Genomic DNA, 25,166 nt, shown 5'->3' on the forward strand with positions numbered 1-25,166 from the left:
TTGGGGCTGGGGAAATGTAACCACTCAAATTCGTAGACAGAGCTATGGATGCAAGGACTGACAGTCCACAAAATCGACATAACAGTTCAAACATTTTTCAGCTACACTTGGTCTTGAGTGACAATCAAGTACAGAGCACTCAAATGGTCAGTCTTACACTGTACCAAGAACTAACAAGTGGGTGATGTTGTTAGATGTAACAAGGGGATGACGTTGATGGCTGTGGAAGATGTTACCTGGTGTCGTTGGTGCACCTGATCTTACAGCCTGTCTTGGGGATGACCAGGCCCAGGTGCATGCGCAGGCGACAATTTGTGGGCCCCGTGTGGGGCCAGACGTGAGTACCAGGCTGCATCACCGAGAACTTGATCTGGAACCCAGGGAGAAATGGAGAAATATAGAAATAGAGAGAGAGAGATAGAGAGAGAGAGAGGCAGTCATACACCCAGAGAAAGTGAACAGAGTTGAAATGAAATATGAATTATGTTTTTAAAAAAATGCATTCCGACAATTAATATATGAAAACCTAAAAGAAAACAAGAAACATTTCCTATTTTTACAACAGAAATTGAGAGAAATATCAGTGAGCGTAACATAGCCTTCCTTTGTATCTATCTCCAGTAGGAGCCTGCAGGACCAGGCTGTCTGTCCATCTGTCTGATAGTTGGCATGTCCGTCACGTCTGTGGTGGGGTGACCTACCTGTCCTCTCTTGCAGCCTGTTGCCTCTGTGTAGCGCTCCAACAGGCCACAGGTCTTTGGAACACTGTGGCAGGACTCCCCTGCCTTCTTGCCTGCAAGGAACAGACATCACTAAACCCATACTCAGGATTCTTTCCATTCAATTACATTTAGTGTATTTCTGACATAGGGACTTGCCAGTTGCTAGTTGTGAAGTGTTTGATTGGTTTACCTTGTTGCCAGAGTGTGAACTGGCCCCACTCCCCTTTTTCTCTGAGGTTCTCCTCTTCTGGAACAAAGAGGCCGGTGGTTTTATCCATCACTGACAGGGCCTCGTCCCTAATGGTCCTCCAGTTCCTCTCCAGGGTCTATGACATAGACCCACATTATTCATATTATTATATCTCTATGGTCAGTCCAAGCACAGCTTTACACCAGGTCAAAACTCAAATGAAGAAGAATTGACTATTTTAAGATGGGAGACAGCCCTCCATGTTTCTGCTCACGCTGTCAAAGGAAAAGAGAGGACGTGCTCCCTCTAGAACTCTGTGACTATCAGGGAGAAAAGACAAACAGATGAGACAAGTTGTCATCATCTACATTACCTTGATTAGATCCATATAGCCAGTGTCCTTGGGCGTCCACCATGGCTGGGCTTTGAGACCGTCCACATTGTAGAGAGATCGCTGCCATACGGAGGCAAAGTGACCTCTCTGGTGCCCTCTCTCATACCACTTGTAGGCCTGGAAGAGGAGAAGACCATTGTGCTTGTAGTATTCCAAAAACAAGGCATTTGAACTCATATTATAAAAGGTACATTGAAATACTCTTGTTTTATCTTATTGTCAGAGGAAAAATACTATCACGATAAGTCATACTGATATCATACTCTGTGAAGTTACTACATGTATCTAGTGAATACTGCTGGTGTGGAGTCAGTATTGGTGTAAGCTTGGTGTCTGAGTTTGATCTTAACTCACACTGTCGTCTCCCATTCTTTGCAAAGCGTCTCCGAGGTGGAAGTAAAATCTGCCGTCGTCTGTGCCAGGGTCCCCTGATTCCAAACCATCCTGCAGTGCAGAGGGGTTTCATTGCAGAGAGAGGGGTTTCAGTGCAGAGAGAGGAATTTCAGTGCAGAGAGAGGAATTTCAGTGCAGAGAGGGGTTTCAGTGCAGAGAGAGGGGTTTCAGTGCAGAGAGACGGGTTTCAGTGCAGAGAGACGGGTTTCAGTGCAGAGAGAGTGGTTTCAGTGCAGGGAGGCGGGTTTCAGTGCAGAGAGAGTGGTTTCAGGATCAAAAGAGTGGTTCGAATCTTTGGGAGCATGATTGGTTACAGTACTTACCCTGAGGAATGGGATGCTCTCTGCTATCTTATTTTCTGATTTGAGGATGAAGCCGTAATGGACTTTAGCAAAGCCGTTACTTGGTGCAATGGCCAACACCTACCAGGGGACACGTCATTTAGAAATCGTCAATTGTTAATCAAACATTCAATCGTGATACTCATTGACATTTCCCTGCTGAAAATGTCATGCTAGATACATTCCATTTACATGTAATCTTGGAAATTACAATTCTGTTAGTAATGTGTTTACTGAAGCAGACCAGGTGAAGATGTGTTGCAAAGCAAAATCACTAAATTTTCAACACATTATTTCCCAGAAAAAAAAAATGCTTGGAAACCCCAAAGTGGTGATGACTTGGACCACGGCTCACCTCCTCGTAGACCCTCTTGGCGCTCTTGTTGTCTCCGATGAGCAGGTGAGCCACACCCAGATCGTTCTTCAGGGCCACGTCCTCAGAGAAGATCTGTACCAACTTCTCCAACGTGGCTAAGGCACCCCTCATACGACCTACACCAGAGAGAGAGAGAGGGAAGGAGTCACAACACACTCTATGCACACAACCACAATCCCCAGTAATCTCAATTAGAGAAAGTATTTCAAAATACTGAATGAATTATATTAAATTAAATCGAAAAGGCAACCACTACAACAACCAATTTACCAAATTACAATTGGAGTCGCGCAATGGTCTTCAAACTAAGTACACAAGAAAAATGTACGGTGTAATTTGTGTGTGTGTGTAGGCACTCCAGCACGCTTGGCCCTGTAGGTTACCTAAGAACTGCTGACGCTCGGCCCGTTTCTTCAGTGTGGCCTTGATGAGGTCAGGCATGGCGTTGGGCAGCTCTGACGCCTCCTTGTACGTGCTGAGGGCCTTCTGCAGCATGTCGTTGCTGCGCATCTTCTCTGCCAGGTCATCTTCGGCCTGGACATACATAATGGGCCCCAGAACATTTCACCCATTTTTTAGGATCATAGTAAACATTATTTAAGATTTGATAAACACACTTAGTGTTTAACTTGATAAAGGGTTAATATTTGTTTAATCAGTTCAAAATAAACCAGGAGAATGGCATGCTACAGTATTTAGACTGTGGTTCTCACCAGGGCTTTCCCATAGCGACACCTTGGACTCTGGGGGTACTGCTGAACTAGAGTGTCAAAAGCCCGGACAGCCTCCTCCACTTTCCCCTGGGTGGCGAAACAAGACATGGGAAACAACAGATCAGCATTGATTCATCCATTTACTTTCAAGATAAGAGCATGTTAATTAAAAACATCACACAGTGTTATATATAAATAGGACATCATAAGACCACCTTTTTACGTAACTTCTCAGCCGCGTCAATTTCCGCCTTGATCGTTTTCTCAAATGCATTCAGGAGTTTAGGCTTCTTCTTCTTGGCTGAAATGAAGAACAGAATGTCATAAAAGTGAGCTATTAGTTGTATCACTCAACATGTGTGTGTGTGTGGGTGGGTGCAACCTCAGAAAATTACAATGTTGTCTCTCAATAAAATTGCAGACCAAACTGTAATCCCTCTTATTTTCAACTCTAAACGGACTTCCAGATGCGTCACTCATTGTGACTCAGTGGGTAGATTTAAATGACTGTATTCAGAATGAAAAGCTAGACACAGTTTCAGTGGCAGGGCTAGGTGGGGCAACACGAATGCCAACTGAGGAGAATAAGTACAATAATACCGTGCTGGGGTGGCAAACCATCCTGTGTGTGAAGGCTTTTGCTCCATTTCTACACGTAAACACCTGATTCAGCCGATTAGTAGAATAAGTAGGTGTGTCAGAGTAGGGCTGGAACAAAACCCTGCGGCAGGCTAGCTCTCTAGCAGGGTTGGTCACCCCTTGCTCATCTAGAAAGCTCATGTTCACCATAGGAATCCATAACAAAAGAACACGTACCTTTGTATTGGAGCATATCCTCTGGTTGGTCCTCTGCATTTCCTGAAATACATAATAAAGGATCATTCCATGTCATTTCAGCAAGCCATGACACCCACCATCTCTGATTGTTCTGAAATCATTTCTGTAGTTAGAAACAGATAAGATTAGCATTCCTGCCACATTATTTTGTTGAAATATAATTTCATCTCTGAGAAATTAAGCTAATTGATTGCACCCAAATTATACGATTCATGTAATATTCAATAAATCTAGTACATAACATCCAATTTGGACCACCACATTTTTTAAACAATGAGTAAGACATAAGGATTCCAAAGAAATGGTGAAAAGCCACCAAACGCCCCATGCCAATCTTACCACAACAACACGTATACAGTATCAGTTCTCTACGTCTGACCAGAAGTATGGAGCTGTGGCTCAGGGTATTGTTTCTTCATCCTATGTGTCCTATGTGTTGTATTCTGATGAATTTGGTGATGTTTTTTTCCCCCTGTGGAGAAATGAGTCATTGAAGTATAGGTTTATGTCCCATCCCACATCCAGACATTACCAGGTTCTGACCACTAGATGGTGCTGTTCCTGCGATTAGGTAAGTATTTCTTAAAGTATGGGTCACAAACCACTTATGTTAATGGCTGGTTGCGACATGTCAAAGTAAAAGCAAAGTATTATATATACAGTACCAGTCAAAAGTTTGACACACCTACTCATTCAAGGGTTTTTTATTTTTTACATTGTAGAATAATAGTGAAGACATCAGAACAATGAAATAACACATATGGAATCATGTAGTAACCAAAACAAAGTGTTAAACAAACCAAAATATATTTTATATTTGAGATTCTTCAAAGTAACCAACCTTTGCCTTTATGACAGCTTTGCACACTCTTGACATTCTCTCCACCAGTTTCAACTGGAATGCTTTTCCAACAGACTTGAAGGAGTTCAGACATATGCAGAGCACTTGTTGGCTGCTTTTCCTTCCCTCTGAGGTCCAACTCATCCCAAACCATCTCAACTGGGTTGAGGTTGGGTGATTGCGGAGGCCAGGTCATCTGATGCAGCACTCCATCACTCTCCTGCTTGGTCTAATAGCCCTTACACAGCCTGGAGGTGTGTTGGGTCATTGTCCTGTTGAAAAACAAATGATAGTCCCACCAAGCACAAGCCAGATGGGATGGTGTGTCGCTGCAGAATGTTGTGGTAGACATGCTGGTTAAGTGTGCCTTGAATTTAAAAAAAACATCACTGACAGTATCACCAGCAAAGCACCCCAACACATCCTCCTCCATGCATCACGGCGGTGGGAACCACACATGTGGAGATCATCCGTTTAACTACTCTGAGTCTCACAAAAACACGGTGGTTGGAACCAAAACCTCAAATTTGGACTTATCAGACCAAATGACAGATTTGCACCAGTCTAATGTCCATTGCTTGTGTTTCTTGGCCCAAGCAAGTCTCTTCTTCTTATTGGTGTCCTTACGTAGTGGTTTCTTTGCAGCAATTCAACCATGAAGGCCTGATACACAGTCTCCTCTGAACAGTTGATGTTGAGATGTGTCTGTTACTTGAACTTTTTGAAGCATTTACTTGGGTTGCAATTTCTGAGGCTGGTAACTCTAATGAACTTATCCTCTGCAGCAGAGGTAACTCTGAGTCTTCCTTTCCTGTGGTGGTCCTCATGAGATCCCGTTTCATCATAGCGCTTGATGGTTTTTGCAACTGTACTCGAAGAAACTTTAAAGTTCTTGAAATGTTCTGGATTGACTGACCTTCATGTCTTAAAGTAATGATGGACTGTTGTTTCTCTTTGCTTATTTGAGCTGTTTTTGCCATAATAAGGACTTGGTCTTTTACCAAATAGGGCTATCTTCTGTATACCACCCCTACCTTGTCACAACAACTGACTGGCTCAAACGCATTAAGAAGGAAAGGAATTCCACAAATTAACTTTTAACAAGGCACACCTGTTAATTGAAATGCATTCCAGGTGAGGTGACTACCTCATGACGCTGGATGAGATAATGCCAAGAGTGTGCAAAGTTATCAAGGCAAAGCGTGGCTACTTTGAAGAATCTAAAATATGAAATATATTTTGATTTGTTTAACACTTTTTTTGGTTACTACATAGTTCCATATGTGTTATTTCATAGTTTTGATGTCTTCACTATTATTCTACAATGTAGAAAATAATACAAATAAAATAAAAACCCTGGAATGAATAGTTGTGTCCAAACTTTTGGCTGGTACTGTATATATATATTGTTTTTATGAACTGACTCAGGGTCTCAACTTAGTGGTTAGAGTTAGAATAGTAGAATACACAGGGTGCAATTTCGAAATTTGGTTGTGCATCAGTACTTTTCCTCTTGTTATGTCAGTCACTGACAGTCACTCAATCAGCCATGTCAGCTAACAATGTTTAGATTGGTCAGTTAGTCTAGCCAGTCATCTAAACTTGTAGTAATCATGGCTGAATACGACCGAGAACGCAGGCACTCTCACTCAAGATATCATTAACATGGTATACATCATGGTAAAATGTGCCTTACCTAATAGAAGGAACAGCACCATCTAGTGGTCAAAACCGGGACATAAACCTAATGACAAATTTCTCTGAACAGAAAAAAAACCCATCACCAAATTCACTCAGAATGCATTATATAGAATAAAGAAACCGCAGCTCCATACTACTTGTCAGACATAGAGAACTGATACTCATTGTTGGGGTGGGATTGGTGTGGGGTGTCGGAGGTCCGTGGGTGGATTTTGACCATTTCTCTGGAATCCTTGTCTTATTTATTTTTAGAATTTGGGTACCAAATCAGATATCGGGTACTATTTTTATTGCATATTATATGAGTCCTATAATTTAAAATCTCCAATTTGGGTGCAATCAATTAGCTTACATTTCTTAGAGATCAAATTCTATTTCCACAAAACAATGTTGCAGGAATGCTCATCTCATCTGTTTTTAACTACTGAAACGATTTCAGAACAATCGGAAATGGTGGGTGTCGAAATCCTCTTTCCTGTGCTTTTTGAGGTGGAATGACCCGAAGGGAAGAAAATGGCAGCTAGAAGAACGCTATGAATGCTATCAACACACAGTAGCAGCGCAAATAAATATTAAATAAAGCTTTTTCAGATTCATCAAACTAAAGCATGGTGGAAAAAACATTACACGATAAAGCAAGACACATTTGACCCCCCAAAACACGTCTGGCTTAAAAAGCATAATGACTTTCTTAGAAAACACAAAAGGTTTATAGAAAAGATTGGATAGCGAATAAACTAGTGCTCACCAATTTAGTGACAAAAATCATGACGTCAACAGCAGTAACACTCTGAAATACTAGAAACTTGAAATTGTAGAGGTCTGCTTTACACGTGACTGTATGGATTACTCATATTTTACAAATCTCAGATTAAAATGAAACAGACGTCTCACGCAACCAGGAATAAGCTTACATTTCAGAACAGTGACATGAGAAGAGTGGTTATGTCACAATTTACCAGGCAAATGGATAAATACCATATGCCAGGGATCTGTGGGGCTTTTCAAACTGCACCCCACTTTCCAACTTCAGAACAATGTTTTCCCTACTGCTGTATAGGCAGAAGAGGGTGCTGATGGGTCGTATATCAGTCAAGGCTTATTAGGAGAAACTGTGACTTTGATACCTAGTCTTGTGGTGTTACACACCACGTCTATTGAACATCGAACTCCACGGTTAAGAGCCAACTCATTTGTGTCAATCAGTGACACAAATGCACTCTCAGCAGCCAATACCACAGTTTCCTAGTGCTTGAGTCACAAATCAAAGCAAGAACCACCCAAAAAGGAAGCCGGAACATTTGTAAAACCAAATGGAAAAACGCACAAACTCACACAACCCTAGACATGCAGGTGAAGCCCTCCTTAGAAATGACAGTCACATAAGTGGCCTTTGAGGTGGCCTTGAATGACTGGAAGCACTGGGAAACGCCCACAGGTGCTATAATTACATACACAGCTACATGTGACAGCTACATTGAGCCGCCACCATGTCAAGCCTGCCTGTCAACAGCAGCTGTATACGGCTGATCTGAGGTATATAAGGCTACTCTACAAAATAGCCTGGTCTGCATCAGAGTACCACTAGAGTACCTAAAGTCCCATGTTTTTTGACTGCCAACCCTAATGGATTTAACAGTTGGCATACGATGTGATTATGTCTGTTCTAACTTGTGTTGGTAAACCCACCTTCTGAATCTTCCTGTGTTGTTTTCTCCTCTACTGCCACTGGCTCCTCTGCAAGAAAACAAAATGCACAGGCAAGTAGGTACAGCACAGTCAGTACTGCCTCGTTTCAATGAGACACAGGCGCTCTAGCTGAGAGTGTTCCTTTAAAAAAACAATGGTTTAAGACTATGGTACAATACTTGTTATACTCCTAACCTTTCAGTTCTGGGACAGCTTCAGCTTTCCCAGTTTTTTTTTGCCATATAAGCATGTTTATATGGTACATGGTTAAGGAGGACTGATCAAAGATAACACATTGGTTTGTGTTTGTGTGTGTGTGTGTGTGTGTGTGTGTGTAGCACACTTGCTTCCCGTGTCTCCTGGGAGCCTGGCCGGTCAGTAAATTGCTTTGACTCTTCTGCAAGACACTTCATAAATAACCTAACTAACTATTCACAGACCATTCAAAACATCTAACAAACACACTGCAATAAGCTATGCTTACTGGTAAATGCAAGGTCACAGTTAAGACCAGTTAATCAAGGAGAAGGCAAGGAAGGACAGAGTAGAAAACTCTGTGTTTGGCCAATGAATAATCAAAACATACCGAATATCTTACCTTTCATGTTAATGGCATCGATTTCATCCTCTAAACAAATGTCATGCAAAACTGACTCATGTAAGTATGAATGTGCGAATGAGTTACAAACACACATTGTAATGTAACATACATACATACATACATAAACCGTGGTGTTACCCTTTGTTATTATAAAACCCTTTGTTACTGAAAAACAGATTGCCCCTTTAAGGTTGTCGCATGAGTTGGTGCAGTTGCCATTCAGCTTGAGAAACGCTCCTGCTGCCTTTTCGGGTGGTCCCTGCTTTTCTTTTTGACCAACCCAATTGCAATTTCTTTGTTCATGTGGTTTTCATGGCCCCCAAATCAACATCCAGGGCCTATTTAACCAACGTTTCTAATTGGAAAATGAGACGGGGCACTGGGCCAAGCAGGTTTATGCAATAGCAGCTTTGGATTGCATTCCCCTCAGGATAAGCAGTCACACGAAACTTAATGGATAAATCTGTAATGAAGCACAGCAACAGAATTTTTTTTTTATGAATATTTTTATATTTTTATGAAGGGACACAGTACGCATCTCCCCTCAAACTGTTTCCCCAACAGATGGGCACATTGGTGGGATAGTGCATAGATATACCTGGAGGAAATGGAACAGCAGTTGGTATGAGCCGTGGCAATATTTACCAGGTGATACTGGTACTCTTTGTATTCTTAATGGGAGAAGGATGAACAATGTTTCAAAAGGGGTACTCACTTTCCTCTACCTGGACAGCAGCCTCAGCCTCAAACGATCCTGCCTCAACCGCCAGTTTCCCCTCAAAAGATTCCTCAGTTGCATCTTCTGCTTTGGCGGTAGTTCCCACTGCGTCCGGACTCTCACCTTCAGGGGCCTGCTGCTCCTGTGATGGGTTCGGTGGAAGCTGACCTTCTTCCTCAGTCCCCTCTGTTGTCTGGATGACTTCCTCCACAATGGGCTCGGCTAAAAGTTGAATTTTACAATTAAAGGACATTAGTTTAGGCCAAGGACTATATCCTTATGAAGCCATGTTTGTCAAAACGCATCGGTCTTAAGGGGGAGTTTTACTGATCTTCAAGATACAAATCACAAGTTACTTTGCTATTGGACTGTATGTCCAGGCAGTGTAGCACAACCCCATAGTAGTTGGTCATTGTAGCTCTATGGGATTCTGCCGGCCGGAAGTCATGCATATGTTTTTCATTCAAATATCTTCCTACAGTGATGGTCTCTGACCAAACACCACCACCAGACTAGAGAATGTGTGTACAGGTTGTGGGTCATTTCATTGGTCCTACTGCAAACCCCGCCCACCCAGTACGTTGGATGAGCTAATCCGAGCGCACCTATTCTACCCTTGGTGGCTTTTTAAGATGTTTTTATGATTAACTGATAATATGTGGTCAATGGATGGTTAGCTATAGGACAGGACAAATGCCTTTTCTGAAAACAAATAAGTCCATATGCCAAGAGGGTGTCATTTGAGTGACCTTTACAGCCACCCTAATCCACCCCCCCCCCCCCCCCCAACAATACTGGTGAGGATATGTCCACAGGCATTTTGACATCACATCCTCATTGTCGCTCACATTATGCATCTGTGTTTTTGGAATAGGAAGAGCATGTCTGGGTATGTGCTATACGGAAGATAATACCTGGCTGTATGCAAATGTGAAGGGACATTTAAGTTTGTGGGATTCAGTGCAGGTACCAATCTGTCTCAATAAGGTGTGTTCTTACTTTGTTCTTCCACAGCAGATTCTTCCTTGGCTTCCTTCTGCACCAGAGAAACCGGCCTCTCTTTCACTCCTGTTCGTTTGGAAATGTTCATGTGGGCATGTGAAACATTATGTCAAAAAAATAGCCCATTTCTCACCACTACACAGCTCTAGAATTTCCAATCCAAAAAATAACTGCATTTCACAAGACTATCAATTTCAACTGTCAGGAATATGACTTGAGAACAAGAATATGATTTGAGAACATACATAAGGTGCATTTTCCAAGAAGTGATAATGACCAAAGAGGAAAGAGAAAGGCTAAAAAATGAAGTAAATAAATGACTGAGGACAATGAAAAGGAAATTAAAGAAGTCACATGAATACAACTGACTGGGGTTTACAGTTTGTTGTAACAGTGCCTGATCCAACAGGTATGGAAATACTTCCATGGACCATCAGTCCCATAGCAGAATCTATGGCATCTTCAACTCCATGACATTCGGAACTATTAACGCCCCCTCATGGTGTTTGGATTATTGGATGGATATTTTAAGGGGACCCTTCACAGTCCTGGCCTGCCCTAAGCAATGTCAACGTTGACAGTTAATTAATCACACATCACGGCTGTTGGCAATCTGAGTTAATAGGTCACGACTACTACTCAAGAGAAGAACATATAGTACATACAGTACCAGTCAAAAGTTTGGACACACCTACTCATTGAGGAATAATAGTGAAGGAATCAAAACTAGGAAATAACACACATAGAATAATCTAGTAACCAAAAAAAGTGTTAAGAAAAATCAAAATATATTTTATATTTGAGAATCTTCAAAGTAGCCACCCTTTGCCTTGATGACAGCTTTGCACACTCTTGGCATTCTCTCAACCAGCTTCATGAGGTAGTCACCTGGAATGCATTTCAATTAACAGGTGTGCCTTGTTAAAAGTTAATTTGTGGAATTTCTTTCCTTCTTAATGATTTTGAGCCAATTGGTCATATTGTGACAAGATAGGGGTGATATACAGAAGATAGCCAGCCCTATTTGGTAAAAGACCAAGTCTATATTATGGCAAGAACAGCTCAAACAGGCAAAGAGAAACGACAGTCCATCATTATTTTAAGACATGAAGGTCAGTCAACACAGAAAATTTCAAGAACTTTGAATGTTTCTTCAAGTGCAGTCGCAAAAACCATCAAGCGCTATGAGGATGGGCTCACAGAGGACCGCCACAGGAAAGGAAGACTCCGAGTTACCTCTGCTGCAGAGGATAAGTTCATTAGAGTTACCAGCCTCAGAAATAGCAGCCCAAATAAATGTTTCATAGACTTCAAGTAACAGACACATCTCAACATCAACTGTTCAGAGAAGACCGCGTGAATCAGGCCTTTATGGTGGAATTACTGCAAAGAAACCACTACTAAAGGACACCAATAAGAAGAAGAGACTTGCTTGGGCCAAGAAACACAAACAATGGACATTAGACTGGAGGAAATCTGTGCTTTGGTCTGATGAGTCCAAATTTGAGATTTTTGGTTCCGCAGAGTTTGTGAGATGTAGAGTAGATCTACAGATGATCTCCGCATGTGTGGTTCCCACCTTGAAGCTTGGAGGAGGATGTGTGATGGTGTAGTGGGTGCTTTGCTGGTAACACTATCCGTGATTTATTTAGAATTCAAGGCACACTTAACAAGCATGGCTACCACAGCATTCTGTAGCAATACGCCATCCCATGTGGTTTGTGCTTAGTGGAACTATCATTTGTTACTCAACAGGACAATGACCCAACACACCTCCAGACTGTGTAAGGGCTATTTGAGAGTGATGGGAGTGCTGCATCAGATGACCTGGCCTCCACAATCACCCAACCTCAACCCAATTGAGTTGGTTTGGGATGAGTCGAACCGCAGAGTGAAGAAGGAAAAGCACCCAACAAGTGCTCAGCATATATGGGAACTCCTTCAAGACTGTTGGTAGAAGCGTTCCTGTTGAAGCTGGTTGAGAGAATGCCAAGAGTGTGCAAAGCTGTCATGAAGGCAAAGACTGGCTACTTTGAAGAATCTAAGATCTAAAATATATATAGATTTGTTTAACAGTTTTTTTCATTACTACATGACTCCATATGTGTCAATTAATAGTTTTGATGTCTTCACTATTATACTACAATGTAGAATAGTAAAAAATAAAGAAAAACCCTTGAATGAGTAGGTGTGTCCAAACATTGACTGGTACTGTACATATGAAACACGTTGGGATTGGGCTACAATATATTGTATGAAAGTTGCCATAGATAGTTATTATTGCTATTGAAAGAGCACACACACCAATTTGAGGAAAGCTCTTTAATAATCAAAGTGGCTTTAGGACAAAAGCTTTACTTATCTGGCATCATTGCAATGTCAGCAATGACACGATTTAACAAAATACACCAACTTCTTCCATACTGCCAGTACCTAGTGAGATTTTAGTTTCACCAAAGCAAGAAAAGGCCTACATCATTTTATGAAAATACACCAAGGCTGTTTCAAACAACAGACACAAACATAAAAACAAAGATTTAAAAAGGTAGTATTTTTTCTGTCATGCAATTTCTAAATATTAACTTTACAGCAGTAACAAAATACAGCAAAGGTACCATTTACAACTGGTAAATGACAAAAAGAGTACCCCAAGAAGTTGGCATGTTGTTTCAAACAGAGTTTCACACTTGCACAAAAAAGGCATCATCAAGTCTTTACGAAAAGAAAATGTAGCTACGGCCTTGTTTCATGAGATGTTTCAAGTAATATGTAAAGAAGTGCCCAGGCCATACTGAAGATTTTTCAGAAAGCAAAAGTAAATCTTATTGTCATCATACAAAAACACCTATCAAGTTAACACAAAACATTTAACTAGCATATAACTGAAAAGCAAGCAAAGAGTAGAAAGACACTAATTTGATTCAATTCAAAACGAATGAAAGAAAGAAAGACAGCTGATAGGTGTGGTGTATGGCCAATATACCACGGCTAAAGGTGGATCTTAGGCACGACACAACGCCTGGATACAGCCATTAGCCGTGGTATACTGGCCATATACCACAAACCCCCGAGGTGCATTATTGCTATTATCAATTGGTTACCAACGTAATTAAAAATACATGTTTTGTCATAACTGTGGTATACAGTCTGATATACCATGGCTGTCAGCCAATCAACATTCAGGGCTTGAACCACCCAGTTTATAGCACTCGTTGTTTGCAAATCTGAGTGGCAATGCAAATTTACGCTAGCCATTTGAACTCACTGAGAAACACCTTATACCAGGGGTGTCAAACTCATTCCATGGAGGGCCTAGTGTCTGCTGGTTTTTGTTTTTTCCTTTCAATGAAGACCTACACAACCAGGTGATGGGAGTTCCTTACTAATTAGTGACCTGAATTCATCAAACAAGTACAAGGGTGGAACGAAAACCCACAGACACTTGGCCCTAACATAAATATCAAATCAAATGTATTTATATAGCCCTTCTTACGTCAGCTGATATCTCAAAGTGCTGTACAGAAACCCAGCTTAAAACCCCAAACAGCAAGCAATGCAGGTGTAGAAGCACGGTGGCTAGGAAAAACTTCCTAGAAAGGCCAAAACCTAGGAAGAAACCTAGAGAGGAACCAGGCTATGAGGGGTGGCCAGTTCTCTTCTGGCTGTGCCGGGTGGAGATTATAACAGAACATGGCCAAGATGTTCAAATGTTCATAAATGACCAGTCAAATAATAATAATCACAGTAGTTGTCGAGGGTGCAGCAAGTCAGCACCTCAGGTAAATATTCTGGTCAATTTTCTAATCTAAAAAAAAAACAATCACTTCAAGTCAATGAGCATACTTTGTCTTTAGTCTGTATATAATTCAATATCTTTTGACATTATTAGGACATTAACACTTATGTTAGAAAGTGATAGGATGATGTTAAATTGTAGCAATGTAAGAAATACAGTAAAACACACAAATGTCAAAATGGCATAATATTGCATTGTAACTAGTTTCAAAGTAGTGTATTCAGTGACTTGCAGGTGAAGGGTACAGAACGTACACTAATGAAAGAAAGACAGAAAGAAAGACTCACACACTAATGAATGCTCCCACAATTTTAATGAATGCTTCTGCAGGTGTATCTATGGGAGCATTTATCAGTGTGCCGGTACCCATCTTTCTGAAATGATTATACAGTATGTATGCATGTATGTACAGTGCCTTGCGAAAGTATTCGGCCCCCTTGAACTTTGCGACCTTTTGCCACATTTCAGGCTTCAAACATAAAGATATAAAACTGTATTTTTTTGTGAAGAATCAACAACAAGTGGGACACAATCATGAAGTGGAACGACATTTATTGGATGTTTCAAACTTTTTGAACAAATCAAAAACTGAAAAATTGGGCGTGCAAAATTATTCAGCCCCTTTACTTTCAGTGCAGCAAACTCTCTCCAGAAGTTCAGTGAGGATCTCCGAATGATCCAATGTTGACCTAAATGACTAATGATGATAAATACAATCCACCTGTGTGTAATCAAGTCTCCGTATAAATGCACCTGCACTGTGATAGTCTCAGAGGTCCGTTAAAAGCGCAGCGAGCATCATGAAGAACAAGGAACACACCAGGCAGGTCCGAGATACTGTTGTGAAGAAGTTTAAAGCCGGATTTGGATACAAAAAGATTTCCCAAGCTTTAAACATCCCAAGGAGCACTGTGCAAGCGATAATATTGAAATGGAAGGAGTATCAGACCACTGCAAATCTACCAAGACCTGGCCGTCCCTCTAAACTTTCAGCTCATACAAGGAGAAGACTGATCAGAGATGCAGCCAAGAGGCCCATGATCACTCTGGATGAACTGCAGAGATCTACAGCTGAGGTGGGAGACTCTGTCCATAGGACAACAATCAGTCGTATATTGCACAAATCTGGCCTTTATGGAAGAGTGGCAAGAAGAAAGCCATTTCTTAAAGATATCCATAAAAAGTGTTGTTTAAAGTTTGCCACAAGCCACCTGGGAGACACACCAAACATGTGGAAGAAGGTGCTCTGGTCAGATGAAACCAAAATTGAACTTTTTGGCAACAATGCAAAACGTTATGTTTGGCGTAAAAGCAACACAGCTCATCACCCTGAACACACCATCCCCACTGTCAAACATGGTGGTGGCAGCATCATGGTTTGGGCCTGCTTTTCTTCAGCAGGGACAGGGAAGATGGTTAAAATTGATGGGAAGATGGATGGAGCCAAATACAGGACCATTCTGGAAGAAAACCTGATGGAGTCTGCAAAAGACCTGAGACTGGGACGGAGATTTGTCTTCCAACAAGACAATGATCCAAAACATAAAGCAAAATCTACAATGGAATGGTTCAAAAATAAACATATCCAGTTGTTAGAATGGCCAAGTCAAAGTCCAGACCTGAATCCAATCGAGAATCTGTAGAAAGAACTGAAAACTGCTGTTCACAAATGCTCTCCATCCAACCTCACTGAGCTCGAGCTGTTTTGCAAGGAGGAATGGGAAAACATTTCAGTCTCTCGATGTGCAAAACTGATAGAGACATACCCCAAGCGACTTACAGCTGTAATCGCAGCAAAAGGTGGCGCTACAAAGTATTAACTTAAGGGGGCTGAATAATTTTGCACGCCCAATTTTTCAGTTTTTGATTTGTTAAAAAAGTTTGAAATATCCAATAAATGTCGTTCCACTTCATGATTGTGTCCCACTTGTTGTTAATTCTTCACAAAAAAATACAGTTTTATATCTTTATGTTTGAAGCCTGAAATGTGGCAAAAGGTCGCAAAGTTCAAGGGGGCTGAATACTTTCGCAAGGCACTGTATGTATGTATGTGTAAATATATATCAGGGTACATGTTGGACACAAGTGGAATCTCTATAACATGTTATCCGCTGGGTTGTACTCAGTGCATATTTTTCCCAATAAATCAATCAATCATTCGTATTGTGCCATAAAAACGTACCAAAAGGGGGAGGACAAGGCTCTGATTTGTAAGAACCGAAGACCAAAACCAAAGTTGATTATCACAGATCACCACAGACCAGCCATAACATATTTAGCATTGGCATGAACGTGAATTTAAATTCAGCACCATCGATTATATTGGCTCAAATGTAAATCAATTCCTAGCCCCTCCTCATTAGACACGTGTAGATCTGAAGGGGTTGGAAACATGGCAATATGTTAGAGAATCCATCCAGCCTATCAGAAGGACAATGTGAAGCACTGCATTGCTTAGCTCTTTCCAATCCCTGCAGATCTACAGAAGTGCCTTTAGGGAGGAGGGGATAGTTGTCGGTTTTGTAATTGAAGGATCATCATCCTGTGAAGCTCCATTTCTTGTTCACCTTGGTGGCTTTAGGCTTCAGAAGATCTTGTATAGCCAATATTTTTTCCTTCTTGCTTGTAGTTGTGAAGTTGTTTGCATTTTTCTCTGGCATCTCCTCTTTTGCTTGTTTGGCTCTTTTCTCTTTCACAACTCTCTCCCTTTCTATCTTTTCTTTGAGTAGAGGCTCTTTTTCTGCTCTCTCCTTCCCTGCCTTCACCTTAGGTAACTGTTCTCTGTCTATCTTGGGTAACTGTTCTGTCTCAACCTTGGCCTTTGCAGTCTTTTCTTTGACAAAGTGTCCTTTTACCGCCACTCTCTCCTTTTCTTTAGCAGCTAACTCTCTGGCTTGTTGCTCTTTCTCTGCTCTCTCCTTTCCCTTCGCTACCCTTTCTCTCTCCATCCTCTTCTTTTCAGATCCCTTCGCTACCCTTTCTCTCTCCATCCTCTTCTTTTCAGATCCCTTCGCTACCCTTTCTCTCTCCATCCTCTTCTTTTCAGATCCCTTTGCTACCCTTTCTGTCTCCATCCTCTCCTTTTCAGATTCCTTTGCGACCCGTTCCTTCTCAATCCTCTCCTTTTCTGCTTTCTCTTTGGCGACCCGTTCCCTCTCAATCCTCTCCTTTTCTGCTTTCTCTTTGGCGACCCGTTCCTTCTCAATCCTTTCCTTTTCTGCTTTCTCTTTGGCGACCCGTTCCCTCTCAATCCTCTCCTTTTCTGCTTTCTCTTTGGCGGCCCGTTCCCTCTCAATCCTCTCCTTTTCTGCTTTCTCTTTGGCGACCCGTTCCTTCTCAATCCTCTCCTTTTCTGCTTTCTCTTTGGCGACCCGTTCCCTCTCAATCCTCTCCTTTTCTGCTTTCTCTTTGGCGACCCGTTCCTTCTCAATCCTCTCCTTTTCTGCTTTCTCTTTGGCGACCCGTTCCTTCTCAATCCTCTCCTTTTCTGCTTTCTCTTTGGCGACCCGTTCCCTCTCAATCCTCTCCTTTTCTGCTTTCTCTTTGGCGACCCGTTCCTTCTCAATCCTTTCCTTTTCTGCTTTCTCTTTGGCGACCCGTTCCTTTTCAAGCCTCTCCTTTTCTGCTTTCTCTTTGGCGACCCGTTCCTTCTCAATCCTTTCCTTTTCTGCTTTCTCTTTGGCGACCCGTTCCTTCTCAATCCTTTCCTTTTCTGCTTTCTCTTTGGCGACCCGTTCCTTTTCAAGCCTCTCCTTTTCTGCTTTCTCTTTGGCGACCCGTTCCCTCTCAATCCTCTCCTTTTCTGCTTTCTCTTTGGCGACCCGTTCCTTCTCAATCCTTTCCTTTTCTGCTTTCTCTTTGGCGACCCGTTCCTTTTCAAGCCTCTCCTTTTCTGCTTTCTCTTTGGCGACCCGTTCCTTCTCAACCCTCTCCTTTTCTGCTTTCTCTTTGGCGACCCGTTCCTTCTCAACCCTCTCCTTTTCTGCTTTCTCTTTGGAGACCCGTTCCTTCTCAATCCTCTCCTTTTCTGCTTTCTCTTTGGCGACCCGTTCCTTCTCAATCCTCTCCTTTTCTGCTTTCTCTTTGGCGACCCGTTCCTTCTCAATCCTCTCATTTTCGGCTTTCTCTTTGGCAACCCGTTCCTTCTCAATCCTCTCCTTTTCTGCTTTCTCTTTGGCGACCCGTTCCTTCTCAATCCTCTCCTTTTCTGCTTTCTCTTTGGCGACCCGTTCCTTCTCAATCCTCTCCTTTTCTGCTTTCTCTTTGGCGACCCGTTCCTTCTGTAGTCTTTCCTTTTCTGCTTTCTCTTTGGCTGCTTGATCCTTTTCCAGTCTCTCTTTCTCCATCCTTTCCAGCTCTGCCTTCTCCTTTTCTATCCTCTCTTTCTCTAGCTTTTCCTTCTCCAATTGCTCTTTTTCTGCCTTCTCCTCAGCTTCCCTCTCTTTCTCTTCTCTTTCCAACTGCTCCAGTTGCTCTTTCTCCAGCCTCTCTTTCCCTGCTTGCTCCTGTGCTTTTCTCTCAGCCTCTCTTTTCTCTTCTTGTTCTCTTTCCTCTCGAAGTTGAGCCTCTAACATTTCCTGGGCTTTTTGGGCCCCCTCTTGCCTCTTGAGTTCCAGAGCATTGACCAATTGTCTCTCTTCCTCCTCTTTGTCCAGGATACTTCTCACTTCAGCCAAAGCCATTTCAGCAATTTTTTGAGCTTCAATCTTCTCATGGATCATTCTCAACTGTTCCTTTAATGCTGACTTTAATTTCCTCCCAAGTTCTCTTGTTGGGTGCTCTGGGGGTTTGAAACTTGTTTTAAAGGGCAGTATGTCAACACTCCTATTTCCCACTGCCAGTGGCACATGCCAGGAGGTTTATTATTATTGTTATGTATGTGCCCCAGTATCTGTGTCTTAGAAATGTCCCTAACGCCTAGGAAGCTCCAATTCAACTCCAATTTTAATGTCAAAATATGTTTGTTACTCACAAAATATGGAGTTTTGCTGAGCAACTATCTTAATTTACTCCCGTTACGGCCGGTATGTACTTCCAATTGTAAAAAAAATAAGAATGCACAAGCAACCGAATAATTACCCATTCGACACCTCCAATGTATTGAACTGTTGTAGACTTCGACCTGTGCTTGGGGGAAACTAATAGTTTTTTTTTTTTTGTTGCTTGTACATTTTTATTTAGAACTTTTCGGAAGTACATTAACGGCTGTAATGGGAGTAAATGAAGACTGTTGCTCATCCATACTGTGACTAAGAAACTTATTTTGACATAACACTTGCAGAGCTGTCTAATGGGAGTTTGTAACGGCGCTTCCTGGGCATTAGAGGAGAGCCGTCATACTCAACGTTGACATTAACGCACAGATACTGGGGCCTGTTCTATGGTAACTCTTATTTGAATTAAGTCTTATTTGAATTAGTCGCTACTTTTGAGACTCTTCACAATTATCACACAAATTATTTGAAAATACAACATTTCACTCCATGTTCATTTTGAAAAGATCCAAAATTTGTTGGAGCAGAAAAAATGTTTCTGAATTAAATCGGGTTAGGTGTAAGATTAGTAGTATAGTTAGGTTAGTTTTAAAATCAGATTTCTAGGAGAAATTACAGAAGTTTCAGCTATTCAAATTCATAGACATCACTCTTGATGCAAGGATTATGGTGTTGATCTCCGAATCAGCTATCCAAATCATGCTGTAATTGGGTATTGTGGTTCTGCCATGACTCTTTTGCATGCATGCACTTTACCAATCAGCTATCTGATCATTTGAAAACATCAAACCTGCATGAGAAAAGCCATTGATCACTAAAGGGTGTTCACAACATTGCTCACGAAATTGAAGAAAAACTCCAATATGCAGGCTATAGTTCGGTGGTGCTTTATAGTAACAACCAAACCAGTGTAGGAAATTAAACTGAGGCGACTGTATAGTCTACAGTTATTCGGCCTCTTTTTCGTCTCCCTCCTTGAACTACTTCAAAACACTCTCTTTCTCTAGCCTTTCTTTCTCTGCTTACTCCTGCGCTCTCCTCTCTTTCCTCTTTCGAGTTAAGCCTCTAGCATTTCCTGGACCTTTGGGCCACCTCTTGAGCTACAGCACTCTGGCCAATTGTCTCTCCTGCTCCTCTTTAGCAAGAATATTCTCAGCCTGTCTTTTGTCTTCTTGTTCAATTTCCTCCCCCACTTTCTCCTCGTTGAGTTCAGCATGTAACATTCCCTGGGCTTTCTGGGCCGCAGAGCATTGACCACCTGTCTCTCCTCAGGCTCTGGTCGGGCCGGGCTTAAAATCTTCACGCTCGACAAAAACTCTAATTGTAATTTCCCTGCCATCTTTATTTTCTCCCGATTGAGTAATAATTTCTCAATTTCCAGCTGCAGTCTCTTCTTCCCTCTGCAGTTTTGCTACTTCTGCACCCAGACTGGATGGCTTGCTTGTCCTGCTATTACAATACATATGACATATTATAGTTGATCAAATAGCCTTAGGACAATAGGTTAAAACAAGGCTGAGATTGAACATCTACAGTTTTCACCTTGTTGCTGCTGGTACTACGTTAGCATATTCCGGGTTCTTTTCTTATTACATCACATCCATGGTAATAAGTGTTAAAAAAAACACACCGACCGGACTAGAGTTCAACATGTGAATCAACATGCTGCACATCTTATGGCGGATGATTCCACAACTCTTCATGGAGTTGATTCATCCTAACAACTCACTCCAGTCATTTCAACACCACTAAATCAAACTAATCAAATCACATCAGAAAAACAAGGTTATTCAGATTATGGCACACATTACGTATTAGGATTAGAGGTCGACTGATTATGATTTTTCAACACCGATACCGATTATTGGAGGACCAAAAAAAGCTGATACCGATTAAATCGTCCGATTTTAATATATATTTGTAATAATGACAATCACAACAATACTGAATGAAAACTTTTATTTTAACTTAATATAATACATAAATAAAATCTATTTAGTCTCAAATAAATAATGAAACATGTTCAATTTGGTTTAAATAATGCAAAAACAGTGTTGGAGAACAAAGTAAAAGTGCAATATGTGCCATGTAAAAAAGCTAACGTTTAAGTTCCTTCCTCAGAACATGACAACATATTAAAGCTGGTGGTTCCTTTTAACATGAGTCTTCAATATTTCCAGTTAAGAAGTTTTAGATTGTAGTTATTATAGGAATTATAGTACTATTTCTCTCTATACCATTTGTATTTCATATACCTTTGACTATTGGATGTTCTTATAGGCACTTTAGTATTGACAGCCTAATCTCGGGAGTTGATAGGCTTGAAGTCATAAACAGGGCAATGCTTGAAACACAGCGAAGAGTTACTGGCAAACGCTGGAAACTGCTGTTTGAATGAATGCTTACGAGCCTGCTGCTGCCTACCACCGCTCAATCAAATATCAAATCATATATATATATTTTTTACCTTTATTTAACTAGGCAAGTCAGTTAAGAACAAATTCTTATTTTCAATGACGGCCTAGGAACAGTGGGTTAACTGCCTGTTCAGGGGCAGAACGACAGATTTGTACCTTGTCAGCTTGGGGATTTGAACTTGCAGCCTTTCGGTTACTAGTCCAACGCTCTAAACACTATATAATAAAAACACAGAAATACGAGCCTTAGGTCATTATTAATATGGTAAAATCTGGAAACTATGATTTCGAAAACAAAATGCTTATTCTTTCAGTGAAATACGGAACCGTTCCATATTTTATCCAGGGTGGCATCCCTAAGTCTAAATATTGGTGCAACGACAGTGCTTATTTCACGAATGCGCTTGTTAAATCATCACCCGTTTGGCGAAATAGGCTGTGATTCGATGATAAATTAACAGGCACTGCATTGATTATAGGCAACGCAGGACAAGCTAGATAAACTAGTAATATCATCAACCATGTGTAGTTAACTAGTGATTATGTTAAGATTGATGTTTTTTTCTAAGATAAGTTTAATGCTAGCTAACAACATACCTTTGTTCCTTGCTGCACTCGCGTAACAAGTAGTCAGCCTGCCACGCAGTCTCCTTGTGGAGTGCAATGTAATCAGCCATAATCAGCGTCCAAAAATACAGATTACCGATTGTTATGAAAACTGGAAATCGGCCCTAATAAAATCGGCCATGCCGATTAATCGGTCAACTAATTTGGATAATCAATCAATCTTAAATTTCATTATCAATACAGCGTTTTGTCATGTTTAATAACCAAGAGGGATGCAAGCAAAGATACAATTCGGTTGTCAGTGCACGTCAGGCAAAACAATCACACACCAAAGAAGTTCACTTTCGTCTAACAACCAAATGCAACATGCTGATACCTTTTGTTCTGTTCTTTTTAGAAGCCACCTCTCCAGGACTCTGATCTGATTTGAGAGAGGAAGAACAGTAATAAAACACCAAGGAATTAGAGCTACTTCACAATAAAATTACAACCATGGTTGATAGAACTCAGGCACCTTTAAAGCTGCAATATGTAACTTTTTGGGCGACCCCATTAAATTCACATAGAAATGTGAGTTATAGACCTGACACTTAACTCTGACACTCATTTAAAGCAAGTCTAAGAAGCGGTAGATATGTTCTATGTGAGCTATTTCTATGCTTCCCATGCTTAAGTTTTGTTTTTGCATCTTTTACTTTCGGTTTTGTACACCTGCTTCGAACAGCTGAAAATACAACATATTTGCTTTTGTAAAAATGATTGATACACTTGCTTGTTTTGTCACAAACTGAAATCAGGCTAACTATTAGAAGGGCTTCCGAGTGGCACAGCGGTCTAAGGAACTGCATCTCAGTGCAAGAGGCGTCACAATAGTACCTGGTTCGAATAGTACCTGGCTGTGATTGGGAGTCCCATAGGGCGGCACACAATTGGCCCATATAGGAATGGATTAAAGATGTAACGCAGTAATTAGCAAGAAAATGTGTGTGAAAATGGTGGAACACATCTACGCAGTTAGGCATATGTGAACAAATGTTATCATAATATGCCATTTAGCAGATGCTTTTATGTGTGCATGCGTTTTGCATATGGGTGATCCTGAGAATCGAACCCACTACCCTGGCGTTACAAGCGCCGTGCTCAAACAACTGGGCTACAAAGGACCACAAAGCCTATAAACTACTCAGAAGTAAGACCATGGTGAGCTCTACTGTTAAACAACTACTCACACTAGTAGCTTTACATTAGCCACCCTCTTCATCCCCTAACCCAAAATCTCTTAAGAATATTGAGAAATTAGACCCAAGTATGTGAAGTCGTCCTGAATGCAAACAAACAGGCTTTAAGGTGACCTGGAGCAGAAGGATGTCTCCATCGTATAGGTGTAAACAGTCATGGGTTTAAGGTCATTAAAAATACTTTCTTTCTCAACAGACATCATTAGCATTAGGCCGATGTACCTCTGACCCTTGTCCATGCCCCACAGGAAGTTTGGGGAATGAATACAGGTGTCATTATAACAACCACTACAGAATCAAAACTCAACATCTTGAAAGTATGACTGATGATTGTATTAATGATAAACAACACGCATATGCAACACACATTACCACTTTCCTGACAGATTAAAACTCAATGGAACTGGACTTTAACTGGATATTTAGTTTAAGTACCTTCAGGTTTGACTTTTGTCATAGCATCCACAGGCTTGTTTAAAAAAAAAAAATGAAGAAAGGAAGAGCTTTTTAGCTTCATCAATGGTCAACAAGAATTGACTCATACAACAGACTCACAACAGACTCACCACCATTAAATAGTAGGCTACCTTTTGTCTTTTCTGTTTTTGGAACGGGAACCTCTACAATATTCTCAGCTGAAATGTTTTCAGGGGACAAAGAGAAACCAAAGTTAAGTGTGTGTCAAATGAAGAAGAAGTGATCATGCTATTCCAGAGTGCATCATCAAACCAAAGTCAACAGTCATTCAGTCTCTGAAAACACATTTCAGTTAATCAAATACATTGTGCCGCTTTAAAGAAAATGAAAACATAATTTAACCTTTATTGTGCCTCTGCCTAGTTTATGGTCTTTCATGTAATCTTGTTAAAAAAAAGTCCAATAAGACCCAAAAGTAACCAAACTATATATTATTATATATAGATTTTTTAAAGAATGAGATCTATTCTGAACAGGGAACTACTTCAATCCACTAATGAGATTTAATTTTGCCTTACAACAGCCTGTACGAGTTGCAGATCGTCTTATCCAAGCGGTTAGGAGCATTGGGCCAGTAACCGAACAGTTGCTGGTTCAAATCTTAGAGCCGACTAGGTAAAAAAAGAATGGCTGATCCCTGGCTCTGACCCCACTCTTCTGAATGGAGAAAAAACAGATGAAAAGTGCAATATAAAATTGACGGTAAACAATAATCCAACCTATACTCATTTGAACAACAAGTTTAAACTTGGGCCTTGGTTGGCTACACACAAGACAAAACTATCGTCTCTCTCTTCAAAATGAGAGGCAACAGTGCAACACAAGCTAATTTTAATCACAGTTTTGACCGAGGTGTTGCATGAAGTTAAGAGGCCTACTTCTTGGTCAAAAACATAACGTGAGTGATACAATATTTCCACGTATGAAGTCTTCTACCTCTGATCCCTGACTGCTGCACTGTCTGTCAAAGGGCTGTTTAAAAATCCATGGTGCACACGCAAACAGAGCGAAGAGCCACAGTCCAGAGAAAGTTGATTCTCACACAAAGTGTGACCATATCATGCCCACCAGAAATCAATTTTACAACTTAAACACACGTACGCACGCGCACACACACAGACAAAAATGATACTTTTATTCCCAAAGAGAATAAAATCAT

At 41.0% G+C, this 25,166-nt stretch overlaps 1 protein-coding gene across 50 annotated transcripts in view; it reads right to left on the minus strand.

Annotated features, from left to right (window-relative positions):
• The window catches only part of unm_hu7910 (un-named hu7910), a 43,925-nt gene that overhangs the window by 2,768 nt on the left and 15,991 nt on the right, over positions 1-25,166 (minus strand). For 15 of the 50 annotated variants that reach the window (XM_036943925.1, XM_036943928.1, XM_036943937.1 and 12 more), the window contains 3 exons: positions 24,097-24,165; positions 22,669-22,713; positions 16,347-19,094 (listed from right to left, as the gene is read on the minus strand). In XM_036943925.1, the coding sequence (XP_036799820.1) occupies positions 16,852-19,094; positions 22,669-22,713; positions 24,097-24,165 (2,357 nt within the window). In that variant the 3' untranslated portion in view covers positions 16,347-16,851. Of the gene's footprint in view, positions 1-236; positions 371-701; positions 794-912; positions 1,049-1,285; positions 1,424-1,660; positions 1,751-2,022; positions 2,122-2,395; positions 2,533-2,799; positions 2,951-3,129; positions 3,217-3,344; positions 3,431-3,945; positions 3,988-8,197; positions 8,246-9,513; positions 9,739-10,515; positions 10,585-16,346; positions 19,095-22,668; positions 22,714-23,965; positions 24,000-24,096; positions 24,483-24,525; positions 25,144-25,166 lie in introns of those variants that run through there. The other 35 variants (XM_036943951.1, XM_036943950.1, XM_036943936.1 and 32 more) reach the window with 12 other exon arrangements.

The sequence above is a fragment of the Oncorhynchus mykiss genome, chromosome 15, assembly GCF_013265735.2.
Source record: "Oncorhynchus mykiss isolate Arlee chromosome 15, USDA_OmykA_1.1, whole genome shotgun sequence".
NCBI lineage: Eukaryota > Metazoa > Chordata > Actinopteri > Salmoniformes > Salmonidae > Oncorhynchus > Oncorhynchus mykiss.